Source organism: Drosophila montana, unplaced genomic scaffold (genome assembly GCF_035044405.1).
Source record: "Drosophila montana isolate Dmon_TW-CO22-7 unplaced genomic scaffold, ASM3504440v1 contig_402_1, whole genome shotgun sequence".
Classification (NCBI taxonomy): domain Eukaryota; kingdom Metazoa; phylum Arthropoda; class Insecta; order Diptera; family Drosophilidae; genus Drosophila; species Drosophila montana.
The window spans coordinates 3,362,644-3,378,012 of NW_026998739.1; the positions used below are offsets into that span (position 1 = coordinate 3,362,644).

Below are 15,369 nucleotides of genomic sequence, written 5' to 3' on the forward strand. Positions count from 1 at the left end.
AATATATGTATGTGTGCGAGGAGTGTCGTCCTTTTTTGTCCTTTTGCCTTGGCACTGTCCTAAGTCCAACGAGAAGCTGGAGGGAAGGACAGCTCATGACATAGAAGAAAAACAACAAAACACAACAACAGCAGAGAACAAGACCAAAAAAAAAAAAACTTATCATTTTTATCATTGTACAAAACTTTATCCTTTTCAGCTTGGGCCGTTAATATTTTCGATTCCGACTGCGAAATAGCCAAGTCAAAGCCCAAGTCCAATACCAAGTACAAGCCCAGTTCCACCGTTACCGCCGTCCGGAATTTCAAATGACTTTTCCCTCAGCCCGATCTGGGGGCGTGCAAGTCGAAGCTTATTGAATGTTTATGCTTTATTAAATTTGATTTCTTTGCAACTCGCAGTGAGGCACGGCATCTGCGACGTCCGTCCGACCCACCGACCCGCCGACCGACTGACAGACCTACCGACCCATTCGCAGGCCGACTGCTTTACCAAGCCATCTCCCAGTCGTTCGACCCAGCAACTAACCGAGCAGCCACCAGCCGGTCAACATTTGCTGCAATGATCTATGTGCGCTGAATATTAAATGGCATCGCCGGCTTAGCGGCGGCCTAGGCCAAGTCCGATTGCAGGACTGCTGGAGGTGCTCCAATAGGCTAAGGCACCATTATCATTTTAATGCGCGATAAATGCGACATTTGCGACGCTATACAAAGTGCGTGTAATGTGTTCGGCAACGCAAACAAGAAATGCGATTGGAAAGGGGATGTGGGGGGTTAGCAGCCCTAACGAATTCTTGACTTTTACGTTACGTGGTATCGAAACGGAACGTAACGATTCATATTTGTAACGGGTTTTCCACAAGCATCCGGCTGGGCGTCCCCGTACGCATAATATCGAATGGTAATCATAATCATAATAATAGTAATAGTAATAGTAATAATAATAATTTTTTGTGCGTTATTCGAAACATTTGCACATACGTAAATGAACATTACGGCCGTTTCCCCTTCTATCCCGAATATGTATATAATCGCACTCCAAATGTCCTGGCCAGCAGTTGTCCGGCCAAACTTTGCCCGTTGTCGGCTCTAATGCGACACGTGGCTCGCGCATATTTCTTCACACTCTGGGCCGATTGGCTGGGATTGGAATTGGAATATGGTCCTCTTTATTGCTAGTGCTAGTTCTAGTGGGATGTGGGTTTAATGATTGCCTCGATTTGGGCATCATACGACCAAGCGTGTATGTGGCAAACTAAATGAGTGTTCTTAATTTGTTGTATTATCGATAGGCAAACATATCGTTTGCCAAACAATTTGTGAGTTTCGCTGCATAACTTAAATCATAAACTAAAACAGCTACTTAAGAGTATTTTTTTTAGACAGTATGCAATTGATAAGATTATGATTACAATAAACCGATAATCGATAATCGATACACAGCGCAACTGATAATCGATACACAGCGCAGTTAACTAAACTTATATATACATGTTTATTAATTTTTGGGTTTATCTTTAACGTTTAAATTTTTTGACTATGTTGGCCAATTGTTTGTCGAATTTGAATGCCCTGCCGTTTATCGGTTTATCGATATCTGTCGATAGTTAGTAACGAGCTTCTAGTAAATGCAAATCATACGCAAATCGTTCGCGAACCGAAACAGATCGTTAAATCATACACAAGAGGCAAATACTCCATTATGTTCACAAAATAGCTAACGTGGCCTGTGGCCTGTGTACTTACCAAAATCATTGCCACCCAGGCCGGATGGTCCTGGCAGCAGGCCGGGAATACCCTGCAGGCCCAGGAATGCGTTTGGGAAGGAGTGAGAACGCTGATTGTCCATGCCGTCGAGTGTGCCGTCGTGTTGGCCATCGCCACGATCCGAGGGTTCCGTATCGCTGCTGTTGGAATCTTCGCCGGCGCTCTGGCCGAGATCATGTTTCTGCGTAAATTGTAAAAGGTTAAAAAGTTAGGGTATTATGGAAGTTATTAGCACCGGATCCAGGGTACATTTTTGACTTGTGTTTATGTTGCCCTATTTTAAGTTGACTTACCTGATTAGCCTGCTGTCCGTTGCTGCTCTCTAGAGCCTGGCCAAGCAGCGACTCTCGCAGCTCCAGGCTGCGATCGCGATCCTTAGACGTATCACGGCTGCGATTGCGAGTCAGCGGATGCTGTCCCGCCACGGGAAAGTCACGATCTATTAGCAGGCGCTCTGGACTGATGCCATGTTGCGCACGGAAAAGGTCAGCGCTCTTGATGCGTTTCTGTGGTGGCGGTGTCAGGTGACTCTTCCGGCTGCCCTCCATATCGCTCAGATCCCAATGATTGCTGCTGGCCTAAAGTGTTATAGAGTAAAGCGTAAAGGGTAAAGGGTAGTTAGTTAGCGGGCTAATGCATGTCACAATCAAATCGAGTGCAAGCTAACGGAACTGCACACATTACTTTGCTTGGATTTGGATTGGAGGTTCTTACGGGCGACGCTGCGGATGCCTTTAGCTCCTGAATGGCGGGCGTGCCGCTGCTGTTGCTGCTGCTCTGTGCTGCTCCCTGGCTCTGGCCTTGGCCTTGGTTGATGCTGCTGCTGCTCCCACTGCTCAACGGTAGATTGGATGCTGTGGCGACAGCTGCTGCAGCCACGGCCGCTGTCAGCGAGGCTGCTGCGGCGGCAGCGGCTGCACTGGACACCGGCACTGTGGCTGGCGTTTGCGGAGTGCTAAAGGTCGAGCTCTGGCTGTGATTGTTGTTACTGCCGCTGTTGCTGCTGTTGGCATTGAGGTTGGAGCTACCCAGCGCTGTGGGCAAATAGTTGCTAATTTTGTTGTGATTGCTGCTTTCTGCGTTGTTGTTGTTGTTGTGGCTGAGGGCCGCAGATAGAGCCTTTGCGTAGGGATAGCCACCATTGACATCCGCCAGGCCACGTATCTGCAGCAGATGCGCGGTTTTCAGAAAGTCGGGCAACTGCTCATGACTTACATTTACCTCGCCGTTGTACATGAAGCTGAAGCGAATAGGGGGTAACAGTGGAAGAGCTTTAAATGGGAAACAATTGAAAATGTATTGTAATGCTTACCTTAGCAGGTTCTCAACATCATCGCTTCGTACGTCGCGCAAGATGACAATGGGATGCTCACAAGGATTGGCCTTGAGCAGCTTGCGAAAGTATGGGCTGCAGGCGCTGAGCACCACCTTGTGAGCGGTAAAGGAGCGCTCATCGCAGGCGAGCGTCACATCGACAAAGTCCTCTTCGTCGCGCAGATGCCGGAAAGAGCTGAGTATGGACGTCTGGAAGTCGTTCCATTTAAGCGCATAATGCTGCTGTGAATGGCCCAGCGGCGGCAGTGGCGGCGTTGCTGGCGATAGCGCCGTACCGGCGCCGGCGGCCGCTGTTGCCGCCAGGGAGTGCGTGTGCGAGTGAGTGGAGGTCGCCAATGGCGGTGGCTCCATTTTGACCACGCCCGCGTTGTTGTTCTCCGCCGTTTGCAGCTGAGTGGACTCGGTCATTTATAGGAACTTGTGCCGTGTCCTTGACTCTTTCGGCCACAACGGTTTTTGCTTCTTTCTCAGTTTGCGTGCCCGTCTATTTGTGTGCTATGTCTTAATGGGCTCGATCCTCGGTGCCCTTTGTTGCCAAATCCTATTTCTTAGGCCTAAATGCTCTTTGATTCTATTGTATTGTAGATAAATGTTTGCTTTGTGCAGCTCTGTGTGGAGATTCGCAAATATTTACAGTGCCGTTCCGCCAATCTTGGTGCTTGCTCCTGCTCCCTGTGCTGCTAATTGGGCGAAAGTTGTGGCAACCTCTTACGGCCTTTGTCCATTTTCACCGGACTTTTGGGGCCTCAACCATGGACGGAACGTTTCCTAAATCGGGTCGGGGTGGGGTAGCTCCTCTGTCTGTAATCCAAAATCGAACAAAAAGAAAGAAAAAAAACTCATGAGTCGTTGGCTCATTTTAGGTTCAATTGCCACCGTCCACAGCATACAGTGCGGCAGGTGGCCCCTCAGCAGCATTGGAAGCCCCATCATTAAATACTATTACCAATTATTCATACTTAAGCACCGAGACGACGCTGGCGGCTGGTGGCTGGTGGTTGCCCCGCACTATTCGCCCAGTTATTCAGTTGCTTGGTTGCCCAGTTTACAGCGGCCCTCCGTGGTGTCTACTGGAATCATTAATTACGCGAGCGCACCGAGCGGGCCACTTGTCGGGGGCATTAGACGCAAATCAATTTAATTTAACCATTTACAAGCAGCCAACAATGGAGTAACAGCCGCACTTTTGGGCCTGGCCTAGTCGATCTTTGAGTTTGAGTTACAAGCCAAAATAATTGTATAAGATCATTAGTTGTTTGCACCACGTCGTGTTGATCCATCAAGCTACAGGTTGAGGCACTGAGATGTACTCACACTTGCCCGTCTCCCGTGAACGCGAGCCTCTAAACCTGAATAGAACCCAAGTCTGATCGATGTGCTGCCTTCACAATATTTATAAACCCATTCATTTACTTCACTGGCACTGCTGATCCTCGCTTATGATTCTGATCGTGGTGGGGGGAATCGTAAGCGGAACACCCCTCTATCAAAATAATCACAGAAGCCTAATGTACTAGCTTTCCGATTGCAATTGGCGCCTGCATTAGTGCTACGCTTATATTTCATGCCACATTCAAGAGCGAACTTGGAATTTCGAGTTTTGAAAGTCAGTTGTGGGTTCCTGATTTTTATTTGGGTTTTGGGTTTTGAACTGTGTGTTTTTTTCTTTATACATCTTCCTTGGGTGTTTGCTTGCACGGCAGATGATTAATGATAATCCGCTTTAAATTCGATTATGGGCATGATACAATACTAGATTAATGTACAGCATTATGTACCTTCACTTGTTTTTAGCGTCAAAGTATTGGAAGCTTATTAACAAATTGAAGCGTTCACGAATACGATTCAAATTAAAACGGAAAAATCAATCTAAGCTTTCAGTTCAAGCTATCTATTTGATGGTCTCATTTTTAGACTAATGTTGCAACTAAAAATATCCAAATTTCCGGCCCATTTGGGGGTGAAAGAACAGCTCAAACTTCCCCCTTCGAGGCCAGCAAATGTGCGGGAATATATCTGACTGTCTCACTATTTGTGCGCTAATTTATGAAGTAACCCAAAACAATTTCATCATAACACACTTGCCGACAATTATTTCGTTTATTGAACAAACATTCGTATCGCATAAATTCGAAAGGGCAATAAGAACAACAACAGCTATAACTAAACAAAACCAACCTCATATATACCAAAAAAAAAGAAAAACAACAAAACCGCGCACCCGGTTGGTAACCAAAAAATATGTAAATGTAAACGAAAAAATATATATAAGTATATTATGTATATATATAGATAGGATGATTCCAGTGTGTGTGTGTGCGTGTGTGTGTGGGAGTGTGGGTGCGACGCAATTGCATTTCTCACGTTAGCGCAGAATTTACAAAAAAAAAGTGTATAGCTAAAAATGGGAGTCAAAGCGCAATCTCAATTCGCCTGTCTAAAACAAAACATATCAAAATTTGCGTGGAAAAACAGAAACCCGTCCAAATAAAAAGGCCAAGCGAACACACACACACACACACCCACTCACACACCCACACAATGACACATTGTGATATGTGAAGTCTGTGCGAGAAAGGAGAGGGCATATCATAATAACAAATAAATGTAAATGATAATAGTAAATAAAAAACGAATTACTAAACAACACAGAAGCCGCCTCATATCCAATCATATGATTCTCCATACATATATACATATATAGCACATGAATACGTAGTACACGATATGCGTGCAAAGGAGTTTGGGGTTGAGACAAGTAACAACAGTTGTTGTTAGACAAGCAGGAAGCACACATAAGGATAACAACGTTTATGCCAACTAACTATTTGGGTAAATTGATACGGCGCCTTGGTAAATGAAGCAAAAAAAAGGCGGAGAATACAACACAACACCTCCTTCCCTCAATACACTCAGAGAAAAACAACGTTTCATACACTTGTAAGATTAGGCTATTACTGTGCCATATTACTTTATTTTGTTCTCAATTTCCTCAAGGCATGAAAAGTGATTGATTTTAAGGATATGAACGAATGCGTTTGGATTTTGAGTAAAATATTTATTACAAAAGTTTCCATACCTAATATAAGGCTTTCAAAGAGAGTCTTTTGTTAATGATTGTGTTTCAGCTTTTCAAATAGAAATTTCATTATGAGCTTAAGACATTTTTTTCTGTGTGCATGAACTACCAATATCTGGCTAAACAAAAACGTTCCATATAACGACCATAACGATTATTGCGATTCGGCGTCGACGCAATCAAATAATAATTTTTAAACCAATTTCATTGTTTTGTTGGGGTTTATGTACTCTTAATCATGTGTGACTTTATTAAGGAAACACTAGAATATCGCTCTACTATAATTATTAAAATAGTTATGTAACATATACATATAAAATTATAGTTTAATGCATGAAATTGATTAGAATTTGTCAAAATAAATCATTTTGAATATGTAAATTATAAGAAAGTCTGCAAAGATACACACACACACACGCACACACAGAGGACAATTGGGTTGAAAGGGGATGCAAGCAAATTAGTTAAAAACCAATTAAAATTGCGCATAGGCCGCACACGCAGGCACAAATTGTAAACCAGTGTAATCGTAAATATTGTACATATATATAGCACTATATATATATATATATATATGTCTGTGTATAGGTATAGATAGACACACACAACCAATACACACACTTGTGATGGGAAAAATGTTCTAAAAATCCAAATTAGAATGTCAATAAAATACACTTTTAATGAAATAATTAATTAGATTTTGCACATCAATAAACCGACGCGCATTTTCCAACCACACAAATACATATACATATTTGTATATATATATAAGCATATAGTATGGCTTTATATATTTCTATGTATTCGATGTGTATTTACTTGCATTGAGCGGTCATCGCATTTGCTTTTAGTTGTAGGCCCACTTGGTTTAGGGGCGCCCCCGCCCCCCTCACCTGTCCCAAATTGGGGCCAATTTTGTTGGATTTCAGTTCCATTTTTCTTATTATTTCTGGTTTCGATTTGCTTTTCGCGCAGCGCGCGATTTATTCGATTTTCAATTATTTAAATGGTTTTCATTTTAGTCCCACACATTTCTAATTTGCATTTGTAGAGCAACATGCCCGGCACCGCCCCGAAACCCCGGCCTCCTCACACCCTGGGCGCGCATCAAAGTGCCACTCAGCGGACAAAAACTAAAATGACTGGACAGATAGATAACAGAAACAATAAGAGCCACAGCAATGGGAACAGCAACCAGAACCGACTTGCCTAATTGCCTCTGAGACTTTAAATTGAGACATGAAATTGAATAATTCAAAATAATTAGCCAGCAAGAAGGCAGGCGGCAGTCTTACGGGGTCGCGTAATTGCATTAATGATTTTGATAAATGGCAATCGCCCAAGTCTTTGACTTTGACGCATCCAAATGCTAGCGATATGCGTAAATCATACACCTGGACTTGAAAAATAAATCAAGCTTAAATGTTGGTTAGAAAAATTATAAAAGAAATCGTTTCATTAGAATTACGGGAAAAGTGTGGAGGTAAGGGAAAAGTGAAAATGCTCTACTATTTCTTTTTGTGCTTGAATCTGAAATTTGTTTTATTAAAATAAGACAAAAATGTTACCAATATGATTTAAGCTCGATCCGAAATATGAAAAGCCGGGTTCACTACTAATTTTTAGTTTTTACATATTATTATTAACATTCTCTTAAATGTGTTAAGAAAGTTAGTCTAGAATATATTTGCCACCTGCGCATACAGGTAATACTTATACTGATTAAAATGCGTATAGAAAACTAGTCCGTCAACTTTGAGTTTCAATTTCAAGCAAAACAATAGTTGGATAGTTGTCGGCAAAACTGCCAAGCTGTCTACACGATCCATTTCGCTATTCGTGGTCGTAGTCGTTGTCATAGCCAAATGACCGCAAATCAAGTCGAATCGCCCAAGCTGCTAATTAAACTAATTGAGTAATTTCAAATTTCAAAGCCGAGCATCAAAGTACGAAATTAAATGAGTAAATAGACGAGATACGACTAGAGATATTACGAGGACGGATAGGCCAAAAGCGTCCACATATTTGACAGGGCCAGCGATAAAAGTAAGAAATAAAATTAAAAGAATACAAATGAATAAATAAAAAACACGCTGGCATTCCAAAGCGCAATGGAGACCTGAACTGAGAGCCACACTTGGGCGACTCGCAGGTGGATATGGATATGGGTTCTTACCCCACCCAAATCTCATCACTCACATGTGTGTGTGTGTGTGTAGATTTGTATCTTTAGCTGTGAAACGCTGCACGCTGATTGAGTAACTATGACAAGCGGTCAAATTGTGCAATAGTTTAATTTGGTACAGTTTGTGTTTAGGTTTTATGACCACCCTCACCCACACAGTGCTGTGGAGTGTTTGGTTAACCTGTGCTAATTAATTTCCAACTTAATCCAAATGACGCTCTTAATGGGGTGGGCCAGCTGATAGGCATCTAATGGGCCGCAATTAGCTGCGCAGCCGAAACGTTTCGCATGCTATAAAGATGTGGTCGAATGTATGCAAATGCGGCAGCACTAAAAAGAGTTTCCAACTTTCTTTGACCATACAGATACATACAAACAGATACAGATACAGATACAGATACATTTACAAATACAAATATAGATACGGATAAATTTTACGCTGCTCGCTCAGTGCTTTTGATAAGTGTCAATGAACTGCGCGACGCACAACAATAAAATAAAAAAGTAGAAAATAAATTGTTAATATTGAGAAATGGGAAAAATGTAGAAACAGACAAAAAACAAGTCACTATACTAAAATCCCCCCAAAAAGTAATAATAATAATAATATAGAAACATATGAGTGTATCAGCTACAAGAGCAACAACAACTGAATGGTATTAAAAATTTACATAAACTGGCCATAAATTCAAATAGTCTGAGCTAAAGCGTTGGTAGAAAAAGTATCTGATAGATACGTAGCTGCATCATTATTCGAATACAATTAACGCCAAGAGAGAAAGCGTCCATCTATGTACAACTAGCATCAATGTATGTGTGGCGTGTATCGCATATCTACCAAACCCACTACAAGCTAATTTGTTGTTCAACTCGAATATTTCCCTTCAGCATTGGAAAAGCAATAAAAGCGAATCAAAGTGAAATGCTAAGCAAAAAAAAAAAGACTACACGATCTCCAGTAATAGAGCAAAATGTTTAGGGCATGTACTTAAATATATGTATATATAATTTATTTAGTTTTTGAAAGAAAAAATTAAATAAAAATGGTAGATATGTTAGTGTCATTGCCTTCGAGCTGAGCGTGCCGTCTCACTCTTCCACTAGCTGCGACTCTTTCGCGCCTTAACTGAATGTCTACAACTTATAACATTTAATACATTGTTCGGTTCGGTTTTTATGTGTATCTCATTTTGTAGTTCCCCTGTCCACTCTTCCTCCAATGGAGCGCTTGTTGGTGTACCCATCTGCCCTTTGTTGTCGCTCCTCGGCTGCTCTGCTGATCTCTCGCTCCATCTCCAGCAGACTGGCCTGTAATGCGTTCAGGCAGTGGCCACGCGTATTGGCCAAGTTGTTGGCGCTCGCGTTTTTGTCATTAAATTTGCTTTTATTTCATTGGTTAACTTGTTTTCTATTTCTATTTGTTTGTCATTATATATACACTGGCGTCTGTGCTTGTATGGTGTTTGTGTTTGTGCTTGTTATTTTTTTATTTCTTGTTGCTGTATTGTTTCGTTTTTCAATGCTTCATTTAACGATCGTGTTTACATACCTGATCTATCTACATATTTCGCCCACGGTATTTCATCTAATTATTTTGATTGTATCAACCATTTTGTCCCAATTGCGGGTCAGCAACTCGACTCTGTTCTACTTTCTGTGTTGGACATTTTTGTCTACGCTTTAAAATCAAGACTGTCTTTCATTTTCATTGTCTTTCTCTCTCTTCCCCTGTCTTAAGTTGACATAAGAATTGATGGGGGAAATAGAAATGTAGTTAAAATATTTTTTGGCTACAATTTGTTTTATTCGCATAAAAAATAAGGGCTCACCTTGGCATATTTTGATTTTTCGGCCTATTCATTGTTATTATATTAACTTTCACTTTAAACATTAACAAAACTCTTTAAGGTGTGCATATATTTTCTGTGCTAGTTAAACCTTTTGCATTTGCTTTAATCTTCTAGTATCTTAAGTGATCTCTGTCATTTTTTTCTCACACTAGGCCACGGTGCCATTAAACGAATTTTATATAGTCAATCGATACTCGAGCACTTGGCTTGAATGTTTTGATGTTTCTTTTTTTATGCGGCGATTTTGTTGCTCGCAGTAGGTTAATTATAAAATTAACATTAACCGACTGACGACAACTGGTCAGCCAAGGTTCCATTTGCACACCCCTGCCGCAGCTCCTTTCTCTGAGCTGACAGTGTCAACACATGCGCTGATTTGTGAAGCGGAAGGTGTTCGTCGCATCCAAATATATATTTCCCCATACAGAGAGCGGCGTCTATGTTTCCAGTTCGCCTGTCCCTCTTGTTGGCCCCCTGCCGCCCCTCATTCCACAGTTCTGCAGCCACGCCCCTGGTACTCGTTTGGGGTACGATAAATTTCACATGACATTATTAGGTGACTCTTTTATTATTGTTGTTGTTGTTGTTGTTGCTGCTGCTGTTGTGATTATGTCATAATTTTAGGAAAATGAAGCGCTCAACCAAAATAAATTAAAAATTGCTTTCATGCATGAATTGGTCGCGGGGGCCAACGGAACGCGGTCGGCACCCAACAACAACAAGAACAACAAGAGCAGAAGCCACCACGCAAGTACGCTGCGAATCTTGGGGTATGTGAGCCAACTTCGTTATCCACTGTATCCAAATATAACGTCAGTACCTCACATACGGATCGATCGGCTGACTGATGTCTAATGTAGCTCACCAACAACACACAAACACACACATGTGTGTATGAGGTTTAAGTGTTTATGGTCGATTTGAAGTTTCTAATGGATAATTCGTTGGTGCTCTCATTGCCCATCTTCAAATTCATATTCAAATCGAGTTCAAATTTTGAATGAGAACTGAATGAAGTGCGCAATATTCAATTAAAGTCATTGTTATTAGTAATTTCCTACAAATGTGCAGTCAGATAGCATTTGCCGTCGATCGCCATAACGGCCTGCATATCGCCTCGAATCGATCTTCATTGATTGATATTCGAGTGCCATCAGATCTGGCTGTGCCGTCCCCATACCGGATAAGTTCATCAATTTTCAATTTGTGTGTATTAAGGCGACCTCCCACACACCCACTGGTTACCCCTTCCGCTCTGGCTGCTCTCTCTCTCTCTCTCTCTCGCCGCTATCACTTGCCCGAGCTGATCAGCCCCATCTGCTGGCATAATGAGCCATTATGCAAAACCATATTTTGCTAATGAAGTAGAAAATTTCCACGCACGGACGTCTTTATTAAAAGTAATTAAGCCTCTGTAATTTTCATTTGTCGAACAAATTGCAAAACTGGGTGCAAGCTATGAGCTACCGTTTTTTTCCAGTCTTATGTGGTACTAAGCTTTCATGCCCATATATTTAGAGGAATACAATCCGAAACTAAACAGAATCAATTTAGGCGCCTGCTATTGGATTTACCTCACCATATTTTGGTAGATTGCAAATATGGCTAGACTTAAAATGTATCCCTCAACTGCTGATTAAAAATATCTACGCATTACAATATTTTCAGTAGAACGGGCAATTATAATTGGGATCGCTAATTGAACCTAAATGCAAGGAATTGGAATTCGAACCGTAAACCGAACAAAATTCCGCCTAGGTCATACGAAAATGGATAATGCATGTTTTTTCTGAATATAACTAGCTTCTATATATTTATATGCCTAAAATTTCAAAGAAAAGGGTAATTCATTCGAATAGATTTAAGTTCCCTATCAACTTTGCGGACGTTAAGGGTCACATGTACACTTTGCATATGGATAACCCGATTAATTGGATTTTTACTATGGTCATAATCGACACCAAGTCACATATGGCTTTGGATGCCTCAAAATAAAATCTAGCTTATATTGTTTCTTTGCGTGATTGAAGTACGTAATAATTGCATATCTTAATTTGTACAAAGTTTATTTCAAAGTCGATCGATTGTAAAGTTATGAGACATACATGGTCAACATTGTGTTCCTAAAAATTTGGCTGTTTTTGTATGAAAGAGCTTTCAAAGCATTTACCCCAAAATAATGATTGCCTCCACTTTGTTGTAGTTGCTATTTGTGAATCTGTTTCTGTTTCTGACCGAATACACAAGAGTAACAAAAATTGAACTCAAGTGCAGACAATTGAAGCTGTTCAGAAAATCGGCGCGCCAGTCTTTAAAGAGGAAATCAAGGGGCGGACTATGCATGGACGCACCCCTTTGAAGCAAAAAAAATAAAAAAAAAGAGAGAAGAACAAATCTTTGCTGGTGCCATTTGAAAATACCCTTACTTTTTATTCAGATTTTACTTTTGATTTTGACGATTTGTTTACTTGTTGCAAGCAGTTATTAATCGAGTCGCTGGACAGTCGAAGTACTCGCCGCGACATTTTGTTAATTGATTTCAGCGTTTGGCTTGGGAAGAGGCCGCAGGGCGTGGCGGGCGGAGGCACGTTTATTGTTTGCAAATAGATATATATGTTTGGACCGCAGATGTACTCGATGTAGCGCTTTGCTCGACAGAGATATAGAGAACTTTCAGTTCTTCACAATTACGCCGAATTAAAACTCATATTGCGTCGGTCTTTGATTCTATTAAGATTGTTAACCGCGGGCAGGCGCCCGGTGTGGGCGCTCCAAGGGGTGCACTCTTATTCGAATTTAACAACATCAAATGAGCATTTCAATTGCGTGGCATTCAATTAGCGAATTGATTTGCCGTTTCACTTGCTTATAAACCAGACCAGACCAGCAGTTAACTCTACATTGGCCGGCAGTCAAATATATACTCACATTAAGTGCTGGCTGTACTTGTGCTCCGACTCGATCTGTAAATAGACAACACAGGGTAAAACATTAGAGCAAGATCTTGTACAGTTTGTAGAACGAAACCCTATGATAAAAGTGTCGAATGATATTAAATTTATTGCCGCCCCTCGATTGTCTTGAATTTCGATTCGACACGAATCCGTTGCGATCGTGCCCAACTCTATAGAGATCTATACACAGCGGATCCCTTTGGGTTTTTATCTACCTGACCTTACGTTTTCTAATTGCAGTCACTTAGCACTTGGCTGAAACGTCTGTGTAGCTGCATTTGACCAAACATCAAAGTGCACAACAATTGCTGTTGATTTTTCCAAGATTTTCTTACTTGTTAAGCCCAAAAATAAATTTCCTGCATGACAGTGGCCGTTTTTTGTTTGCTTCGCATCCAACTCCAAACGCAATGAGCAGGATAAAAGATTCAGGACCACAAAGCAAACAGATGGATCCGATGTAATTGTTTTGACTACTATTTTGTTATTGTTATGTTTTTATGGAAAAGAACAAAAGTCCCGATGCCAAAAGAATTGAGGATAACATTGTGACTTCTTTTTGAAGAAAAGTAAAGCTCTTAACTATCTGGGCATGATATGTACAACTACTTTGCCTCAGTCGAATCATTAGATATCGGTTAGCTCCACATAAAGCTGGTAAAATAAAAGTAAGCTATACTTGAGGGTCGGCTATTTACTGTAAGCCTCCACTGTTCCAAACTCCCAAGAATTTTATGAGTTGAACAATTTCCACCAAAATCGAGAAAACAATAAGCAAACTAATTACAAATACGCGTGAAAATTTGACCCCCACGAAAAAGGGTTCACTTTGCGTATGTCCCATATTTATGCAGTGTGGGCTGGGGAAAAAGTTGCGGGGGCAATGTAAAGCCAAATAGAGGCAGCAGAAAATTATGCGCTGCAATTTTTATTGCTTCATTGTTCTCTTTTTTCATGTTGTTGTTGTTGGCGATGACTCCTGGCCAGCGGGGTGGGAGGGTCGGTGAATTGGGTTCTTTGCATTGTTTGCGCTTTGTTTGGACGCTTTCGGGTTAATGTTAATTACCAAAACTGCTTCGGCACTTGGCTGACCAACAAAACCCAAAGCAATTAAAATTTTTATGACGCACTGAGTTATTACTTCAAATCCACAAACTTGAGTAATGCCAACGCCTCTCCAAAAGGACGTGAGAAATTTTCAACTGAAAAGGAAAATGTACGCCTCTGACGAAGAAAATGTGAAAAAGATGCGCACAACGGCAGAGATATTAAAAAGATTTATTGTTTTATGATATCAAAAAAAAAAAAAACAACAAAAAAAAGTAAAATAAAAGGTAGCAGCATGCCCTTCAGTACAGCTCCCCTGTCACGGCTGTGCAATTGGGTATCTACCTGTGCGGCTAGAGGTCAAAGGTTGAGCCGGCGCTGCCACCGTGCAGACCTCATCGGATCGTAGTTATGGTACTTTGATGATGCGTGTTGCCAATCGATATACGCTTTCTTTCCCTAACACTGGAACACCGAATATCGAAGAGACTTTAAAAAATAGAAATGCTGTAATTAAAGTCTAACTGTCAAAATCCAATAAATTATTCAAGTCTATCTTAGATGGCCAAATTCGTTGGCTCTTGGCCATTTAATTGATCATGCCAAACAAACAGCCAAACAGCCAAAGAGCCAGCTGCGACTGTTTTTGTCTTCTCGTATGTGTTCACCAATAATTTACATAAACCAATTCGACTTTTTACTACTCCGACTACCTCTTAAATTTAAGCTGCAAGTGAAAATGTTACCCAAAACTGAAGATGTGAAAGTTTATTAATTAGACAAAGCAAGCAGACAAGTCACAGAAGAGCCAAAACCAAGTCGAATACGTTGATCTGAAGTCGAATCTCTAAAAAGGTACATACATGTAGGGCCATAAAAGCTATTGATAATTTGTGTACAATGGTCGTAGTTACAGCTTTTATAGAAACGATAACGGCGGGCCTCTTCGGTAACAAAGGATTGCATGATAAGGACGCATATCAATTACAGTTACACGAGTTTTGCCAGCCAAAAACAGTGCGATTAACATAAAAGGGCAGCAAAGCCAACAAAAACATCGACCCGTAGTAGTTAAAAAAATAATAGGCGTAATAAGAATAATTGGCGCTAGCTCTAAACTCGTGTGGGTGCTTAAAAGGGGCAGGGCGTG

The 15,369-nt window shown here is 41.1% G+C and overlaps 1 protein-coding gene across 3 annotated transcripts in view; it reads right to left on the reverse strand.

Moving 5' to 3' along the window:
- The window catches only part of ab (abrupt), a 35,015-nt gene extending 21,831 nt beyond the window's left edge, over positions 1 to 13,184 (reverse strand). For 2 of the 3 annotated variants that reach the window (XM_064697825.1, XM_064697828.1), the window contains exons 1-5: positions 13,147 to 13,184; positions 3,082 to 3,905; positions 2,454 to 3,009; positions 2,063 to 2,347; positions 1,749 to 1,950 (exon numbers count right to left, since the gene is read on the reverse strand). In XM_064697825.1, coding sequence (XP_064553895.1) covers positions 1,749 to 1,950; positions 2,063 to 2,347; positions 2,454 to 3,009; positions 3,082 to 3,512 — 1,474 coding nt within the window. In that variant the 5' untranslated portion in view covers positions 3,513 to 3,905; positions 13,147 to 13,184. The remainder of the gene's footprint in view (positions 1 to 1,748; positions 1,951 to 2,062; positions 2,348 to 2,453; positions 3,010 to 3,081; positions 3,906 to 13,146) is intronic. The other variant, XM_064697826.1, reaches the window with a different exon arrangement.
- Between the last annotated feature and the right edge of the window lie 2,185 nt (positions 13,185 to 15,369).